The 20,296-nt window shown below is 41.4% G+C and overlaps 1 protein-coding gene across 5 annotated transcripts in view; it reads right to left on the bottom strand.

The window, feature by feature from the left end:
• The window catches only part of GRIP1 (glutamate receptor interacting protein 1), a 770,922-nt gene that overhangs the window by 105,797 nt on the left and 644,829 nt on the right, over positions 1-20,296 (bottom strand). For 3 of the 5 annotated variants that reach the window (XM_088837040.1, XM_088837039.1, XM_088837042.1), the window contains exons 8-10: positions 11,073-11,220; positions 9,110-9,279; positions 380-535 (exon numbers count right to left, since the gene is read on the bottom strand). In XM_088837040.1, coding sequence (XP_088693166.1) covers positions 380-535; positions 9,110-9,279; positions 11,073-11,220 — 474 coding nt within the window. Of the gene's footprint in view, positions 1-379; positions 536-1,198; positions 1,355-9,109; positions 9,280-11,072; positions 11,221-20,296 lie in introns of all 5 variants that reach the window. The other 2 variants (XM_088837043.1, XM_088837041.1) reach the window with 1 other exon arrangement.

Here is a 20,296-nt window from a genome sequence, read left to right as displayed (position 1 = left end):
GTGAATAGGTGGACCCAGCTTTAGTCAATAAGAAACAAAGAACAATGGTTTCATGTTCAAAGGTACCCAGAATATAAGGAAGGAGTCTTAAAGAAAAAAATTACATCTTTGATTTTAGCAGATCAAAAGAGCAAGAAAAAAATTCAAATAAAACGTTGTAGGCAAAGGTAGTACAAACTAACTAACCCAGTTTGAAATTGTATTTGGTGCAATTGTTATGTCGATAAGGGATATCATTTCAATGGTCTTTGGCACAGGATAGTGAGCTACTTATCTTCTTCCTGTAAAACACTCTTCCTATACATTTCCTTACATCCAAGATGCCAATGGACCCACAGGTTTTTTCAGACCAAAAGACATTGGGTAACATTTCACTTACATGAGCTTTTGAAGTCTTTCTTTTTCAGTCTCCTCCTCATCATGGTCCCTCGTGGGCTAGTGGAGTAGAGGCTTCGAGGCAAAGTCCCCATGTTCAGGGAACTCAGGCTGTATGCACTCATGGAGGTAGGAGAGAAGGATGAAGACACCAAAGCTGCTGTAAGAGAGCGGAGACTTGGCACAGAGCATTCTCAGGTGGGGTGTGAGCCTGCCACACCTGTCAACCAGTAACAATCCAGAAAGACACACAAGATGCACAGCAAAGGCTAGTAGGTAGCTCCAACCAATCAGAGACCAAGTCTCAGGAGCCGCGGAGACAGTGCTTTAGAACCTGTGTTATAAGAGCCCAGAAATGCCTGAGGAGCAGCATTGATCCCCGTAAGTACAATGCAATACAGAGAGGCTGTATGAGTTTTGCTTTAGACAAAAAAAGAAAACATTAAAGCAAGTTTCTCCATAAATAACAACTCAATGCTTCGGATACATAATCTCATTTTCATAGACAGCTTCTGGCATGAATTTCACAAGTGGTTCCATATACACAAATAAGGTCTGAGAACATTATCTCTGTATAATATTCTGCATTGCAATTTCCTGACCACACATAAAGCATTCTGAACGTTTACATCCTCTCTTAACAACAAATGCTTTCTGATGGAAAGGACAGATTTAAGAGATGACAGAAATGAGAAGTTGCTACTACAAAATAAAAAAAGGACACCACACCCATGAAACCAAATATGGTATGAATCAGATGAAGAAGGCATGAGAAGAATATAATTTAAGTAAAAGACCAGGAGGAGAAAGCCTGGAACATTACGAGGGCTGTTTGGAGGAGGTGCTTTCATGAATGTCAGGGCCGGCGCTCTGCAATGGTCAGGGTGGTACGAATTATAGTGATGGTAGGTGTGAAGGTTGCAGTGGTTGCTGACCCAGGAGTCCCAGGGAAGTTGCCTGTCGCTCCTCTGAATTTTCACTGCCCACATGAAGTGATGATGAGAAACAAGAAAAAACAAACAAAGAACCAAAAAAGAGGAAAAAGTAACTGAACTGCACAAATAAAAAGTAACAACAACAACAAAAAAATGAAGGCTGCTTGCACAAAAAAAAGGAAAAAAACTGGCTTCACCCTTTTCTCAGTGGTCAGCAAAACCTATGATTAACACCAGGGATGGTAACTTTTCATCTTCCCAACAATAATGCATGTCTTTCCCCAGCGCATTTTTTTCTCCTTTTAAGATGACTACTGAATCAATTTCTAATCTCCCCCTGTGCTTCACAGCAGAGATCAAAACATTTTTTTTTAAACTTAAAAGTCAACCCCGCAAGATCTATGGCACAAGATTAGTAATTAGAGATTTGCAAATCTTGGCCAGTTAGTAGCTCTTGTTTTGAGAAAAAGAAAAGAATGAATGATAAATCATACTGGCTCCTGATTCAAAGGATGTACTAGTCACACATCACAATTTGCTGCTCTGACATTTTAATTACACTACTATTCATCACTTGAACTACAATAAACTACTCTATCAGGATCTTATCCATACCTTAAGAAGAAGAGGCAAGTCTCAATATACTTTACAAATTGGGGGGTATTTTTAAAAGCTGTATTTATATTTGAAAGAAGGCATTTAGTTATTAAAAATATGTCAAATATTCTTGTATTTCTTTAAGATGCCACAAAATTTTAATAAAGCTAATTTCAAAATTCTGGTGTCCTCTTTATGTTTTAAAAAATGTATATCATACTTCTAATTTCAATATTGTTTAGATTTGATTTTCTACTCAGTGGTCTGAAAGTATGAGCACTTTTATGTTTGTCACTATATTGATCTGAAAATTTTCACTTAACTATCTTAAAGAATGAAAAATAAAATATGAACTTTTATCTCTATTGTCATGATTCTAAGATAGGTGCCTTACATATGAATGATTTTACAGTATTTATTCATGAAGTGAGGTCAGATACTCTGTAAGTATTTAAAGGAGAGTTCTTTGGGTAAGAGTTAAAATTATACCATCAGTGACATCAGCCTCATTGACCACATCTCAGCCTTTCTGGAATGAGACAGATCATGGAACAAAGGCACTAGCATGAACAGATCACCACAGGCTGAGGCCACCAGTATTTCTGTTCCGGTTCCAACCCATCTTCTCTATCTGACCTTGACCAGTTACTCAACCTCTCTAAGCCACCGTTTCCTCATTATGTCAAGTAGAGATCACAAAAGCATCTATCCCAGAGGCCAAGTGTTAAGAATATGTACCTAAGGTGCTTAGCATGGTGCTGGCACACAGAATAAAAACTAGTGACTCTTTATTTAATAACATTGATACCATCTACTTTCTATCTACTTGCCAATGAATACTTTTGGTATATCTCTCAGGTATATCTCTCACTCGACAAATTTCATTCATTGGACACAAGTTAAGAGCCTGAGAAATCTGCAGCACACTTTCATGGCCACCATCATTTTGTAGTCCTGAACATATGGTCTTTTGCTTCTATACACTTCAGTTTCTAGTTTTGGGGTTTATTTTCCTCTCCACTAGTCTACTTTCAAGCTACCAAGCTACCACCTCCTTCACCTCGACCACTGCCAAATCTTCAGACTTGGCTCCCTGGTTCATCTCTGACATACCTACCTTCCAGGATCCACAGTACAGAATAATATTTTAAATATGTCAATTAGATGATGCAACTCCCATTTAAGGTATTTCAACGGGTTACAATTACAAAGAGAATCAAGTTGTGAGCCTTACTTATCTCGCTAGCTTCACCCCTTCTCACACTTCCTACTTCTAATATTCTTCTCCTACTTGTTTACATGGCTGGCTCAGGTGCCAAGTCATTCTGACCTCCCTAGATGAAGTAGTTGTCCCTCCTATGTTATCCCATTGCTTTTTTATTAATATATTCTTCATAGTTGAAAGGGTTTTATTTATTTAATATACTTTTAATGCTTGTCTCTCTATACTGGAATGTAAGTCCCATGAGGATAGGAATCTACTTTGCTTGCCTTGCTCACTAGATGCACTGTGGCAACTGGAACACAGCCTGGCATATAATGACTGATGAACGAATGAATGGGGGAATGCACACATGGATGAGTGAATATCAGCCAGAGGGTCCATGTACACACCGTAGCAGCATTTTCCTTGTGATAAAGAGCATTTTGAGGCAAGTCTCTATCGCCATCCTCATTTTACTTTTGGGTGTACTAGGAGACTTTTTATCAAGATGCAGTCAGTGTTGGGTCTGGCTAATCTACACCCATAGCCACTCTATTGAGCTCTGTAAAGTATCATGTGTTTCAAATGATGTACAGTGAGTAATGGCTAGATAGCATCACCAGCTCAATGGACGTGAATCTGAGAAAACTCTGAGAGATAATGGAGAACAGAGGAGCCTTGCATGCTACAGTCCATGGGGTTGCAAAGAGTCTGACATGAGTTAGCGACTGAACAACACAGTGTGTGAACTTCAGAATTCTCCACTCATTTTTTGACCCAGTTCTTTATGGAGTGCTGTTAAAATTACTGGGCAGTTTTGAGTGCTATGAAACCAAATTAATAACTCAGTAAGGAAGATTCTGACCACCTGTTGTATTTCTGGCTCTGTGACATTTGTGGCAGGTTAAATGTAAGTCATTTAATTCAAGTGATTAGATCTGAAAGACCTAGTGCCTGAAGAACTATGGACGGAGGTTTGTGATGTTGCACAGAAGGCAATGATTAAGACCACCCCCAAGAAAAAGAAATGCAAAAAGGAGAAATGGCTGTCTGAGGAGGCTTTACAAGTAGCTGAGGAAAGAAGAGAAGCTAAAGGCAAAGGAGAAAAGGAAAGATACACCCATTTGAATGCAGAGTTCCAAAGAATAGCAAGAAGAGACAAGAAAGCCTTCCTCAGTGATCAGTGCAAAGAAATAGAGAATAAAAACAGAATGGGAAAAACTAGAGTTCTCTTCAAGAAAATCAGAGACACCAAGGGAATATTTCATGCAAAGATGGGCACAGTAAAGGACAGAAATGGTATGGACCTAAAAAAATCAGAGGCTATTAAGAAGAGGTGGCAAGAATACACTGGAGAACTGTACAAAAAAGATCTTCACGACCCAGATAATCACGATGGTGTGATCACTCACCTAGAGCCAGACATCCTGGAATGTGAAGTCAGGTAGGCCTTAGAAAGCATCACTATGAACAAAGCTAGTGCAGGTGATGGAATTCCAGTTGAGCTATTTCAAATCTTAAAAGACATTGCTGTTAAAGTGATGCACTCAATATGACAGCAAATTTGGGAAATTCAGCAGTGGCCACAGGACTAGAAAAGGTTAGTTTTCATTCCAATCCCAAAGAATGTTCAAACTACTGCACAATTGCACTCATCTCACATGCTAGCAAAGTAATGCTCAAAATCCTCCAAGTCACGCTTCAACAGTACATGAACTGTGAAATTCCAGATATTCAAGCTGGATTTAGAAAAGGCAGAGGAACCAGAGATCATATCGCCAACATCGGTTGGATCATCGAAAAAGCAAGGGAGTTCCAGAAAAATATCTACTTTTGCTTTATTGACTATGCCAAACCCTTTGACTGTGTGGATCACAACAAACTGTGGAAAATTCTGAAAGAGATGGGAATACCAGACCACCTGACCTGCCTCTTGAGAAACCTGTATGTGGGTCAGGAAGCAACAGTTAGAACTGGACATGGAACAACAGACTGGTTCCAAGTTGGAAAAGAAGTACGTCAAGGCTGTATATTGTCACCCTGCTTGTTTAACTTAAATGCAGAGTACATCATGCTAAATGCTGGGCTGGATGAAGCACAAACTGGAATCAAGATTGCTGGGAGAAATGGCAATAACCTCAGATACGCAGATGACACCACCCTTATGGCAGAAAGTGAAGAACTAAAGAGCCTCTTGATGAAAGTGAAAGAGGAGAGTGAAAAAGTTGGCTTAAAGCTCAACATTCAGAAAATTAAGATCATGGCATCCAGCCCCATTACTTCGTGGCAAATAGATGGGGAAACAGTGAAAACAGTGAGACAGTTTATAGTTTTTGGTTCCAAAATCACTACAGATGGTGGCTGAAGCCATGAAGTTAAAAGATGCTTGCTCTTTGGAAGAAAAGCTATGACCAACCTAGACAGCATATTAAAAAGCAGAAACATTACTTTGCCAACAAAAGTCCATCTAGTGAAAACTATGGTTTTTCCAGTGGTCATGTATGGATGTGAGAGTTGGACTATAATGAAAGCTGAGGGCAAAAGAATTAAAGCTTTTGAACTGTGGTGTTGGAGAAGACTCTTGAGAGTCCCTTGGACTACAAGGGGATCCAACCAGTCCACCCTAAAGGAAATCAGTCCTGAATATTCCTTGGCAGGACTGATGCTGAAGTTGAAACTTTGGCTACCTGATGTGAAGGACTGACTCATTGGAAAAGACCCTGATGCTGGGAAAGATTGAAGGCGGGAGGAGAAGGGGATGACAGAGGATGAGATGGTTGGATGGCATCACTGACTTGATGGACATCAGTCTGAATGAGCTCCGGGAGTTGGTTATGGACAGGGAAGCCTGGCGTGCTGCAGTCCATGGGGTTGCAAAGAGTCAGACATGAATGAGCGACTGAACTGAAATGTAGGTCATAATACTTACTTTGACTTGAACTATTATTGGGGACTAAATCTTCATATACATAAAATAATTAAGAGACAAATTATGTAAGATAAGGCACAAATCTGCCTGCCATGTATAATGAATTTAAAAGGCATTCAGCAAACAATGTTGGCCAGAGAAGATAGCTGTAGCCTATTTTGAATGTGAACTCTAAATCTGTTGTGTTTTATGGTGATGTATTTTATTCTCATATGTTAGGCAAGGATTTCAGTTTAAAAATAAGATGTCACATTTTTGACATACTCTTTCATTTTGAAAAAAAATTCATTTATATTCTCCCACTTAATGGTCCCCATCATATTAATAACAGTCAACTTTCACTGAATGTTCACTATATACCAGACACTGTGCTAAGTGATTTTACATGGACTAACCTAGACAATATTCATAACACATCTATGAGGTATGTACTATAATAACACCCATTTTACAGATGAAGAAACTGAGGTATAGAAAAGTTGAGTAACTTGCTAAGTTTCCAAGTGGTCGAGCCAGAATTAAAGTTCTGTGAGTCTGACTCTGAGTCCCTGCCCTCAGCCACCACACTATACTTGCCTCTTCCTATGTATGTTCCTAAGTCCTTTGTTACAGATAAATAAACAGTAAGGAAAATATAATGTTTTTTCTATCATTCCATGGTGACATTGCTGTTGAAATCTTGAGGTATCTGACATAGGAGGTACTTTTGTTCTCTTCTCTAACTGTACCCTCTTATCTAGTCCAGGAGTTCAAAGGTATAGGCAATAGGTACACTGTTGGTTGCTCAGAAATGGTAGTTCTCCTGGTACTGAATTACAGAACCTCAAGACTCTGCTCACATTTTCTTTTTCAAAGTTTCCTCCAAGCAAGACTATGTCTCCCAAAGACCCTCAGGGGCACAATTTCTGACCTTAAAAACTCATTCTTATGGCTTTTTGAATGCTGCTATTTCCCAGCAAAAGGCATCAAATCTATTCCTGGTTGATGTGTCCATTTCTATATTTCCCTGAAAATACTATGGCGAATGCTTTCTTGCTCAGCAAAATCTGTGAAAGATGTTTTATCTCCATCTACCCATGGGATGAGAGACATGCTGTTTAAGCGTCAGAAATCTTGAAAAAAAAAAACAACAACTAGAACTTTCTTATGGAAAAAGGTAAAACTATATAACAACTCTACTACATCTCAAAAGAGAAGTTTGAGAATCATAAACATTATAACAATTTTGGGGTATATTTTCTCTTCTTAATTGGGATTTAATTATGTTTAAGACCCATTATTTATTTCCTTTTGGAAATACAAGTCTGATTTTAATGTAAAATGTAGGGAGATACTTGCATGTTAGATAAAGAAGATGCTGAACAATTTTCAATAGTGGATGATAGGGTCAGAAGCGGGAGTTAGAACTACTAACTCCCCCTTCAGCCCTTCACCCCACTGCAAAATCACAAATGACATCAGTTTTTCCACAGTGAAGAGAAAAAAAGTTAGCTCTTGGTCTCCGTCCCCTTTATATATAAATTCATCTTCTCAAACTGTCTTGACAGATAAAAATATTTAATATTTCATGAGTGGAAACTATTTGAACTATGTTTTGTTTACATGGCAAATAAAAGGCAGGGAAAATGAGGTTGTTGAAGACAATGACATTTTTATAGGGTCTGTTCACATTTCTGATTCTGATACTAGAATTTACCAAGCAAAATCTCATACTGAAAAAGCACTGGGCAGTGTGTACTGTTATGACTGCTGGGCTCCAAATCCAGGGGCACCTTCAGATTAATTTAGAAGAAACTTAACAGCTTCAGAAATCTCCCTTCTCAGTCAGTGAGCAGGAAAGGCCCGCACATCCTCCTGACAGGAACGGAACAGTCCCATGAATCGTACCCCCTTATCATTTCTATTCAAACGAGGCAGAATTTCTGTTCATAACCTGCCTCCGCTGCCTCATTTCTCCAACTCCAATGTGCAAAATTAAAATCTGATAAAGGGAATGCTGTATTGGAGATTTTCATTAGCTCCAGAGCTGTCTAAGCTCCATTTAATTAAAAAAGGTTGCATACAGCTGACTCATTGAGTATGAAAATTATTTCGTGCCTCTTTTTTTTCAAACTGTGGAAAAGTGCAGTGCGTTTTAGAAGGTTGGAGACATAGGAAACAAACAACCTCCTCAGAAGCAAAATTTTGGTTCCAGAGAAAATTCTCTCTCTCTAAACATAAAGAAATGTGTTCCTCACCTCTAGGGAGCCTGATAATACTGGTGGGGCTTCAGAAGTTGGTTTCAAGGAATAAAAAAGGAGAGTGCTTGATTTAAGGAAGAGGAGCAAGGGAGAGGTTAGAACAAAGACCCCACTGGAGAGTCGTTCTTCATTTGATTTTGGGCTCAAAGTCCTTTTTCTTGCACTGGGTTTTATTTAAGGATGCCAAGGTGGGACAGTGTATAAACACTCAGCAAAAGATCTGTAAGCTTCAAGTCAGTGAAAATTCAGACTCCCTCAGGTGAAACTTGCTACTGCATAATCCTAGTCAAATATTCTGACACTCCTGGGAAAAATACTTGGTCAGAAGTTTGTTCTCCATCCTAAGGAAAAAAACTACTCTGAAAAACAGACAAAATCTCGCATGAAACTGTTTTCCCCCTGAAATATTTGAAGGATCTGGCATGAATGCCCACTTCATAACTATTTTTAAACAGTGGGAGTTTTAGTATTTGCCTTTACTGTCCTTAAACCAGAGTGGAAGTTCAATGCAAATCACAGGAAGTCAAATTATTTCCTTTCTTTCCACACTCAATTTGTACCGAAGGCTTAAAAAAACAAACAAACAAATAGTACAAACATGAAAATTCTATTTCAGTGTTTCCTCAATTTGGGGGTTTCACGTAAAACACCTGTGGCTTGGTCAAAGGGATTGGGAAGATGAAGAGGAGTAAACAAAGATTGCCTGTTGTTTGAAAAGAAATGATAGAGGCAGAATTAAACTTGGCCTCTCTCTGCTTTCTAACTCTGCTGGAGAAGCAATCATCACAAGGGGAAGACAACAGAGGTTTATCTGGACAGATCCTCTCACCATGGTCAGGTCCCTTCAGGGCCAGGCGGGTCTGATGATGGGGAAGAATCTCAAGCTTGACCTGGTCGGTGGCGTTGGCCAGGAACTGGGTTGCTTCTGCGAGCGTGCAGTACTCCATGCTGGTGCCGTCGATGGACAGGATGTGATCACCCACGTGCAGAGCACCGCACCTGTGAAAAGGTGAAGATGATGGCGTGCCTTTCTCTTTGGATTATGACTTTCACATCCTCATACTTAAAACTTCACACAGTGTTCATTTACTTAAGGGAAAAAGGAAACACTTGAACGTCATAGGAAACACTACCTGTCAAATAGTAACTATCTTGGGTATGAAGAGGAATGTAAAACCTTGTAGAAAATACAGAAAAACTCAAGGAAAGGTTTTTCCTTGTCCTTTATAAAAAATATATTATTTTGGGGGTGGCAGTATTGAAAGTTGAGGGGAAGTGAGCAAGCAAGGAGTGAAGAATAGGAAAATGTTTTCCTTTGACTTTTTTTCTGTGATTTTTTTCCCCCTGAGTTTTTATATCTATAAATACGAGTTGGTAAATATTCAGAATGTAAAGATGGGACTCACGGAATGGGAATTGGGTCATTTACAACTATTTTCTTGGGAGAATAACTTGGGAGGAAGATTCAGCTAGTGCTTGCTCGGAATCATCTCACACATGCTCCCAGATCACCAGTTCTTGATTATTTTGTTATTCTGGAGATAAACATTTATTAGCGCAAAAGCTCTCAAAGATGATGGAAATGAGGCAGGCGTCAAAGAGTAATCAAAGGAAGCCTCTGTGGTGAGTGAGGGGGAAGCTGGGGAGGAGGCGGGGCAGGCTGCTACACCTTGCTGAACTCAAGAGACTGGGTGACTTGAGAACAGCACACACAGCAGCCAGCATCTTGAGGTGCCAGTCAAGTGGGCAGCTGCTTAAACTGCTTACCCTCTGCAACAGGAGAGAAACAGAGGGAGAACAGGAAAGCATCCTGCACCACTGAATGGGAGGGCATCCCTGAATCCATTACCATCACTGTTAAAGGCTGAATGGAACTAAGAGCACAGTGGAGCTATAGCCTGACCACTACAGGGGTGGCTGCAGAGTCAGAAGTTCAAACCAGGGAGGGGAGAAGAGGGTTGGAGACATGCAGGGAGACTGGGCATTGGGGTAGATCTAAACACTCGCACGATGACCACAGTCTCCTTCTCAGGACGAAAGCATTTCAAGTCATCCCTCCCATCTAAAAATAAAATCCCACTTGGGTGCACCTGGAGTGCTTCGGCTATGGGGGGAGGGGGCTTTCTTACCAGGAGCGGTTAAATAATTTTTTAGGTGGTAAGGTAGTCTCCCCCACCCCATTCGTAAATCTATCAGAAGAAGAATTCGGGATAAAAGTCTGGCATTTTTATGTCATGAGAATGAACAATGTTTTGGGGGACCCTTGAATACAGTGAAACTCTAAGATTAACATATGACAGTGGAGGGCCTTTCTTTAAAGACTATATCATTTTCAAAATGTTGTTTTACTTCCTGAAGAAAAAAGGAATAAGATTGTATGGTGGCAGGATTTAATTGTTCGCAATTCAAGAAACCACATGACTTCTCTGCATGGAGCATAATAAAGATCTGCTTAGCTACCCTCAACCAAAAATGGGCTATTACTCTAGGACACAGTAGGTGAATGTACATAGTTGCTTGACTTTTTCTCATTTCTAAAGGCCACACCAAACATTTGGGTGAAGTAACATTACTTCATGGGGTAGCTGATAAGGAAGGTAAAATTTTAAGCTCTAGAATACTAACTTGTTTTGTATATGAAGCTTGTATAAACTGGCAGAAGAGCTGTTTTGTTTTACCTGTGTGTGCATGTATGTAGGTATTACATATGTGTGTATACATATATGAATATATCTCTACATAGTTTAACACGCATGCAATCTGGAAAAGTAGGCACTTTCTGTGATACTCACCTGTCTGCAATACTTGCAGATTTGATTTTGTCTATGACAATGACCTGTTTGTTACAGCACATTGAGGTAGTTAGGGCCACCCCAAGGCTGGCACCCGGAGTTTTGGCAACTTCAACTAGTAGTGGTCCGGATGCTGTTGCCACAGAATCTACAGAAGAAAATTTCAGAAAACAAAACAGAAAAATAAGCAAACAGACACAGAAAAAAGGTGGAGAAGGTTCAGTCTGGTGTTGATCTATTAATGTTATTGTCAAAACTTTAGATTTCCCTCCATTTAACATCTCCATGTCCAGTGAGTGGTAACTTCTTAGGGCATCTTTTAGGATGCCTGTTCTATCCAGCCTGTATTACACTAATAAGTGCCTGGGTTTATCTCTTCAATTCAAATTTAAGCTTCACATCCGTTGGGATAATGTCTTATGTTTCTTTATGCCCTCTACATTACTTGATATCTGTGTGCATGCTAAATCGCTTGATACAGTGCCTGACAAATACTGGGTCTCTGAAGAAAGGTTTTAAAAATTAATTAACTCAATAAATCTCTTAGCACCTTCTATGGATGGATGGATAGATGAATGGATGGCTGGGTGGGAAGGAAGGTTGAATAGACAATGTCTCTAAGTGGGCGAGTAGTAGGAAGGCATATGCTTCCCGAGTGGCGCAGTGGTAAAGAGTCTGCCTGTCAGTGCAGGAGACACAAGAGATGCAGCTTTGACCCCTGGGTGGGAAGATCTCCTGGAGTAGGAAATGGCAAACTGCTCTAGTATTCTTTTCTGGAAAATTCCATGGACAGAGGAGCTTGGTGGGCTCTAGTCCATGGGGCTGCAAAGAGTTGGACACAACTGAATGACTGAGCACACACACACGAAGGAAGGCATACACCAAGTTGAATTCGTGAATCCTCTGGGCTTTCCCTATTCTGAATCTGATATAGGGTCATCTTTCCCTCAGGTGCTTGCCTTAGTTTTAGCTTGGAACTCTTCATTCCGTCAACTGGTGCTCACCCTTGGGGGTATAAACTTCAATTCCTCTGGGAAGCCTCTCCTGACTTATGATCTGGTGAGAACCTTTTCTCCTGCTGTTTTCCTGCTTTGTTGCACACATCTCATTCTTTCTTAATGGCTTGTGTGGATGACATTCCTCTGATCTCTGCCAGACAGCAAGCTTGCCGTAAGGACAGAGCCTGTGTTCCGCCCCTCACAGCATCCTCAGTGCCTGGCACAGAGACTTGTGCATATATAGTTGTTGAATGAGCGTATGGATAAATGAGACAATGCATGATGCTACTTAAAGCTCAGAGGAGGAAGAGATCATATGGAAAGAGCCTCAGATGTGGATTCATAATACCTGTACTTCTTATTTTCACAATATTTTGGTCATGGTAACATAGACCAGTTACGAAAACTAAGTCTGCTTGCTTACCTAGAAAGTGTTATCCTTACCTCAGCGTTTACTGCAATGGGAAATAATGTATAGTTAAAGCATTTTACAAAGTGCTGTACACAGAGAATATTATTATTGCCTATTTTGACCTCAAGCCTTTGAATCATCTCATTTTTTAAGACTATATTTTCGATAGTATTTTTATGACTTTCTACTACTCTGGGGTTTGGTACTAATACAACTTTGTCTTCCTGAAAGTATATCTTCATATCAACAAGCCAGCACTCAGAAATGGTGAACTAGAAAATGTATTCCTATAGTGAAGATCAGACAGTATGTGCTAACTCTGGAAGCTGAAAGACCCCTGGGAAGGGTCATCTTCAGTCCCAGATGAAGCAAGATATTTGTTAAATAAGGTAAAGATGAGAACAGTCATCCCAACCACATTCATACTCCAGGCCTAAGGATTCTTGTATGCACTGTGTTTCTTCAATATCTAGTCTTAGAAAAAGTTAAGAGACCATTAGGGCCTGTATTTCTTCCTGTCAATTTCAGGGGAGAGTCTCATTAATAATAGCTGGGAGGAGCCAAGGGTCTTAGTCCAGTAAGAAGACTTTGTGATTCTGAGGTGTGCTGGCTATAATTTTCCCATGAATCTAACTCTGTGGTGGTGGCTACTCTCTGGTTCTGCTCACCCTGCTGTGTTAACAGCCTGACCTCGGGCCATTGACAACATCTGGCTTCTCCTCCCTTGTTTCCCAGTTTGTTTCTCTCCAGTGCCTCTCGTGGTCATATGCTCCCCAGGGACCTGCCTTACTCTCGTCTTGGAGTTTATACACAGCAGTCCCCAGGCCTGTCTGAAACAGTGGTTTGCACCTCTCCCTACTCACTGGGACCTCTTAGTAAAGAATTCTGGTCAGTCCTTGTCACCCCTGTTTGAGTTATCCTTCCATCACAAGTATAGGCGATTCTTCCTACTTCTCAGCTCTAATAGTCAAAGTTCTATTGCTAAAACAAATGCACATAATCTGATGCCTGTATCTCCACTCCCAGGTCTGTTGTCCTTCTCTTCTTGGAGTTTGCTCCCTTGCAATGTCTCTTCCTGTTCAGGTTGAATCTCACATGAACTCTGGCCTAGTGGAGTCTTTTCTCACATTATCTTTACAGAACTTTCAGTTCAGTCAGTTCAGTTCGGTCGCTCAGTCGTGTCCGACTCCTTGCGACCCCATGAATCACAGCACGCCAGGCCTCCCTGTCCATCACCAACTCCCGGAGTTCACTCAAACTCATGTCCATCGAGTCGGTGATGCCATCCAGCCATCTCATTCTCTGTCGTCCCCGTCTCCTCCCACCCCCAATCCCTCCCAGCATCAGACTCTTTTCCAGTGAGTCAACTCGTCGCATGAGGTGGCCAAAGTATTGGAGTTTCAGCTTCAGCATCAGTCCTTCCAATGAACACCCAGGATTGAGACGACTAATTTTACAAGGACAGATATCCCAAAGACTTGAAGGATTTTAACAGATAGGTTTGTGAGGAGACAATCACTTATATTCTTCCACACACTTTTCTGTCTAAACATAAATTCATGGGGCTTCCCAGATGAAAGTAATAAACTTTTCTGTTACTTGTAACCTAACCTCTAACAAATGACAAAAATTAAGAACTGTGTCTTGATATCCCATTTTTCCTTCTTTCTTAGTAATAAGCTTTCTAAGTTTTAGCTGATTGGATGGCTGCCCAGCTAAGGACAACATTTCCCAGCCTCCTTTCTGGTGAGGTGCAGCCATGTGACAAAGTTCCAGCCAATAGGAAGTGAGCAGAAGTGAGACATGATACATTCTCAAAAAGAATGGTGGTGCCCTCCTCTGTCTCATTTCCCCCTTCTTGACGTTGCATTGTGGGCCCAAAACTGGTGACCATCTTCCACCATCAGACATGGGCATGGTGCCACCAGAGAGAGGACCTTAGATCCCTGAAATCATTATCTCCAGAGACTGTTTACTGTCCCGAGAAATAAACTATCACATTTAAGCTAGTAGGGTAAGTGTGAATTTTTGTTGCCAGCTGAATCTTTATTCTGACAGGCCTTTTCACTTGAGTCTATTCCCCAAAAAATACCTTTCTTGAATTTTTATTCTAAGAAGCAGCTATTAATAGCTATTTGAAAACATAAATTTTATTAAGCCACAATCAGTCATGACCCAGTACCACTAGGTTTTCATGTCTCTTAAAAGTATTACATCAGGATTCAAGATCAGAGTTTGTAAAGAGGTTATCAGCAGAGGTAAAAGTTATTTAAATATAAACTCTTACAGTGCTATTCTTTGTTCCTGGTCTATATATTTGTCAAGGTGTTAAAAATTATATTTTTGTAAGGTTCAAAAGTTCCAGTTACAGTGAAAAATTAATATTAATTTTTTCTCACAGGAGGAAATGACAGGAATGGGAACATTAAGAAACATAGAAAAAGGGTATCATATTTTCTGCCATCATTAATTTAGAGGGGGAGAGAGACTGTACTCACAGCTGTTCTGGTACACCTTTGGAATGGAAACTATTAATAGAATAACAGTCTCTCTTTAAAGAGTACTTGTCCCATTAAGGCTTTGAAGGAACAACAAATGAAATATTTCCATTTAGGGGAGCCTAATGATTGCAGCCAGGAAATTAAAAGATGCTTACTCCTTGGAAGGAAAGTTATGACCAACCTAGACAGCATATTAAAAAGCAGAGACATTGCCAACCAAGGTCCTTCTAGTCAAGGCTATGGTTTTTCCTGTGGTCATGTATGGATGTGAGAGTTGGACTGTGAAGAAAGCTGATCGCCGAAGAATTGATGCTTTTGAACTGTGGTGCTGGAGAAGACTCTTGAGAGTCCCTTGGACTGCAAGGAGATCCAACCAGTCCATTCTAAAGGAGATCAATCCTGGGTGTTCATTGGAAGGACTGATGTTGAAGCTGAAACTCCAATACTCTGGCCTCCTGATGTGACGAGTTGACTCACTGGAAAAGAGTCTGATGCTGGGAGGGATTGGGGGTGGGATGAGACTGGGACGACAGAGAATGAGATGGCTGGATGGCATCACTGACTCGATGGACATGAGTTTGAGTGAACTCCGGGAGATGGTTATGGACAGGGAGGCCTGGCGTGCTGTGATTCATGGGGTTGCAAACAGTCGGACACAACTGAGCGACTGAACTGAACTGAATTGAATGTGCAAGGAATGATTTTTTTTTTTTAATTTAAAATGGAAAGCTTTAGAGCTCTGAAAAGAGAACCATAAACTCATGGTTAAAGGAAGAAGCAGTGTGAGTCTAAGCTGGGCTCAGGTCTGGAGGCCTGGAGGTGTGGTCCTAGTTATGCCACCAACTTACCATGTGGCCCAAGCCATCATCTCCCCTGGACCTCGTTTTCTTCTGTAAAATTAGGGGACTTCAGTAAAAGCTCCCTAATCCTGATAATCAATGTCTCTTCAGAGAAATAGCAATGTTAGGTATGGAGTAGCCTACTGGGAATCAAAAATTAGAGAAACTTAATAAACTTTATGAAAATATACAATAGCTGAATTTAAATTCTGGTATCCTACTAACCAGGTAGTGCTTCCAGGACTAACCAGGTAGACTTCCCAGGTAGTGCTAGTGGTAATGAACCTGTCTGCCAGTGCAGGAGATGCAGGTGACATGGGTTTGATCCCTGCTTCAGGAAGATCCCCTGGAGGAGGGCATGGCAATTCACTCCAGTATTCTTGCCTGGAGAATCCCATGGACAGAGGAGCCTGGCGGGCTACCGTCCATAGGGTCACTAAGAGTCGGACATGACAGAAGAGACTTAGCAGAGCACATCCTACTAATTAATGGCTAGCAGAGGGGAGCTGCAAGATAGGAAAGTGATTCTAGATAATTATTGTTTATCAAGATGGGATGCAAAATCTCGGACCCTTAAATATTTTGATGGCAATGATAACATCCTTTAAAGACTGAGTTTGAGGGATTGTCCTTCATCGCATAGTATGAAGGACTTCTTAGGGCACAATTTTTAACTTTCTATCAAAACTGTGTCATACTGAGTTCTTATGCAGAAAAAAAAAATGATGAGGGAAAGAAGGTGCTTATCTTATGTACAGATGATCATAGATTGTTGATAACAGTTTAAGGAATATGAGCTCAGCCCTCTGGTCTCTCTCTTTAGCAGCCCAGAATTTTACTTCACCATGATCACTCTCAAATTCTTGTGTCCAGCACACATTCGGGCTTCCTTTGTGGCTCAGCTGGTAAAGAATCCGCCTGCAATGAGGGAGACCTGGGTTTGATCCTTGGGTTGGGATGATCCCCTGGAAAAGGGAAAGGCTACCCACTCCAGTACTCTGGCCTGGAGAATTCCATCGACTGTATAGTCCACAGGGTTGCAAAGAGTCGGACACAACTGAGCGACTTTCATTCACTAGCACACATCCTTCACTGATACCTTGAACAATTCCTGAATGTCTCATAAGCCCATCAGACACGACATGACCAAACTGACTGGCAAGTCCACCCCACTCCACTGGTTCTTCTCCAGGTATCCTCCTAGTGAATGGCTCATATTTTACTCCATTATGGAAACCAGAAATTCAGGAGAAGTCCCCAATTCCATCTTCTCCTCACTCTCACAGATCCCTCTTGATTCTAATTCCTAAACAGATCTCAATTTCATTCCTTCTTTCCATCTCCACAATGACCATTTCTGTCCAAATACCATCGTCTGATACATCCCAATCCTTCCACGGCTCCCACCTTCCCCAATCCAGATCCATTTTTTAAAAAGTGCAGATCTCATCATGCTCAGTTCAGTTCCGTCGCTCAGTCGCGTCTGACTCTTTGCGACCCCATATATCACAGCATGCCAGGCCTCCCTGTCCATCACCAACTCCTGGAGTTCACTCAAACTCATGTCCATCGGGTCGGTGATGCCATCCAGCCATCTCATTCTCTGTCATCCCCTTCTCCTCCTGCCCCCAATCCCTCCCAGCATCAGAGTCTTTTCCAGTGAGTCAACTCTTCGCATGAGGTGGCCAAAGTATTGGAGCTTCAGCTTTAGCATCAGTCCCTCCAATGAACACCCAGGACTGATGTCCTTTAGAATGGACTGGCTGGATCTCCTTGCAGTCCAAGGGACTCTCAAGAGTCTTCTCCAACACCACAGTTCAAAAGCATCAATTCGTGTTAGCCTATGCTTAAAACCCTTCAACAGCTGTTCTTATAACAGGGTAAAATACATTATCATAGTCTTCAAGGACCTACAGGACCTGCCTCCTGCTTACCTCACCTGTTTTCTTTACCAGCATGCTGTCCTTGTTCTCTCTGCTCCAGCTTCCTACTCCTCTTTCAATTCTTCAAAAAAAAAAAAAAGCATACTTTCCTGCCTCTGGTCCTTTATATATACAGTTCCATTTGGAATTCTCCAACTCCTGGTCCCTGCATCACCCGCTTCTTTACCACTGCTCTGCTCAAATGTCACTTCTGCAGGACGCCTGCCCTGCCCTGCAAACCACGTCAACCTGCCTGCTATACCCTTTAATAGCATCCCTATGCTTTCCCTTCACTGCACATCTAATAAATGTGACTCAACAATTAGTTGTTCAATTACCTCTTTGCTCTTTGATGAATAATGTAAGCTCCATGCTGTAGGGGCTATGTATGTCTGGGTTATGACTGTGACTCTCTACAGTATCTATATAGCATCTATGTACACAGTAGGTGCTCAGTGTGATCTGTTGATGGAATTAGTGAAAGAATGAAGGTCTGTTACTTTAGTCATGATGCAGACATTTAAGTCACATTCTTGTGCTTGAGAGTTCTTAATGTGGTTGAAATCATGTTAACCCCATGATTAAATCCTTTGAAAGGCTGTTCTTGTAACAGAGTGCCTATGCATACCCAGATGATGTTGATGAGGAGGGATATTTTTCCTTTGTCTAAATTCTAACCTGCATAATGATCTGTATTCAATGCCTCATAATATTGGACTGAGAAGTGTTTGAATTTATCTGATAGCAAAAGAATTAGAGAAGAGCCTACTGGAAGAAAGGTAACCCACCTTCTTCCAGATGGAACTTGAACTTATTGGTCATTTCCCATCTATAAGTGCATAGAATAGCAAACTCAGGGAGTTGGTGATGGATAGGGAAGCCTGTCACCCCACTCCAGTACTCTTGCCTGGAAAATCCCATGGATGGAGGAGCCTGGTAGGCCGCAGTCCACGGGGTTGCTAAGAGTCGGACACGACTGAGCAACTTCACTTTCACTTTTCACTTTCATGCACTGGAGAAGGAAATGGCAACCCACTCCAGTGTTTTTGCCTGGAGAACCCCAGGGACGGTGGAGCCTGGTGGGCTGCTGTCTATGGGGTCACACAGAGTCGGACACGACTGAAGCAACTTAGCAGCAGCAGCAGGGAAGCCTGGAGCGCTGCAGTCCACGGGGTCGCAAAGAGTTGGACATGACTGAGCGACTGAACAAGAACAACATAGCAGCTAGAAATGGCCAAGCAAATGAGCTACCCCTAGGATTATGAGCTCTTAAAAGAGACTGCCATCACTCAGGTATGAATGGTTCTGGAGGTTCAAAGGAGGGATCCTTATTTGTACATATCTCCACTCAGCTTCTTTCCACAGAAGTCTGGAGGCTGCTTGCTTTAAACAAACAAAGAAACAAATGTATTATAAAGGAGCAATCGGGAAGAGTAAAAAGACCTATGAACAACTTTGACTGAATTACAAAAATGACTTTAAATTACAGGGAAATTCACAGAGATAGAAAGTAGATTGGTAGCTGCCAGGGATTGGAGGCAGAGGGGACTAGAGAGTGACTGCTTACATTTTAGAACCAGGCAGAGCTGATGGTAGCATGACACTATGAATGTATTAAATGCTACTGAATTTTAGACTTTAAAGTGGTTAATTATACGTTATGTGAATTTTGTTACCATTAAAAAACATGACTAAGCTTCCTTGAACCCATGGTCAATCATGCACTGTTGGAAAAGCGGAAGTCTTCTAGTCCCTACAGTGGAGATAAAGATTCCTGTAGCAGGGAGCTCTAAAACGTCTCTTCTGTGGAGTTCTGTAAGTGTCAATTGCTCAGTTGTTCCCAATTCTTTGAGACCCCATGGACTGTAGCTTGCCAGCCTCCTCTGTAGGTGGAATTCTCCAGGCAGCAATACTGAAGTGGGTAGCCATTCCCTTCTCCAGGGGATCTTCCCCACCCAAGTATTGACCTGGGTCTCCTGCATTGCAGGCAGATTCTTTGCCACGGAGCCACCAGGGAAGCCCATATATGTTAATAGATGGTGCTGATATAATGGGGTGATGTCCTCAGTGTATTTTCATAATGGCTGTTTCTTGAGGCATAAGATTAAAAAGCAAATCAGTGATGCTGTCTCTATAATGAGACAAGATAATGTGATGGTTAGCTTGATCAAAAGCCAGACCCCAGGGCAGACAGATTGGCTGTCTCTCTAGGGACCTACCTAAACAGCAATCTTTTATCTTCCTTCAGGTTTCCAGCAAAAGCTGGATACTAGATAATCCAAATGGTCCTCTGTGAGGAGACCCTGGTATGCTGGCTTTCATATACATGACTTAGGCCAGTCCAAATGCTCTGGCCATCGGATGAGTCAGAGGAAGGAGTCATGTAGTCTCAGGAGGCTGGGGAAACCTAACTAGACTCTTGCCAGGATAGAAGATCACCCACTTCACATTCCCACACAACTGGGCTTTCTAAGTCTGCAGGTTACATCACCATTCCTGCAACAACATGAATTTTAAAATACATATATTGAGTATATTTATATATTCCAGGA

Source organism: Moschus berezovskii, chromosome 6 (genome assembly GCF_049115385.1).
Source record: "Moschus berezovskii isolate FMDL1 chromosome 6, NW_MosBer_1.0, whole genome shotgun sequence".
NCBI lineage: Eukaryota > Metazoa > Chordata > Mammalia > Artiodactyla > Moschidae > Moschus > Moschus berezovskii.
This window is presented reverse-complemented; position numbering and strand designations above follow the sequence as displayed.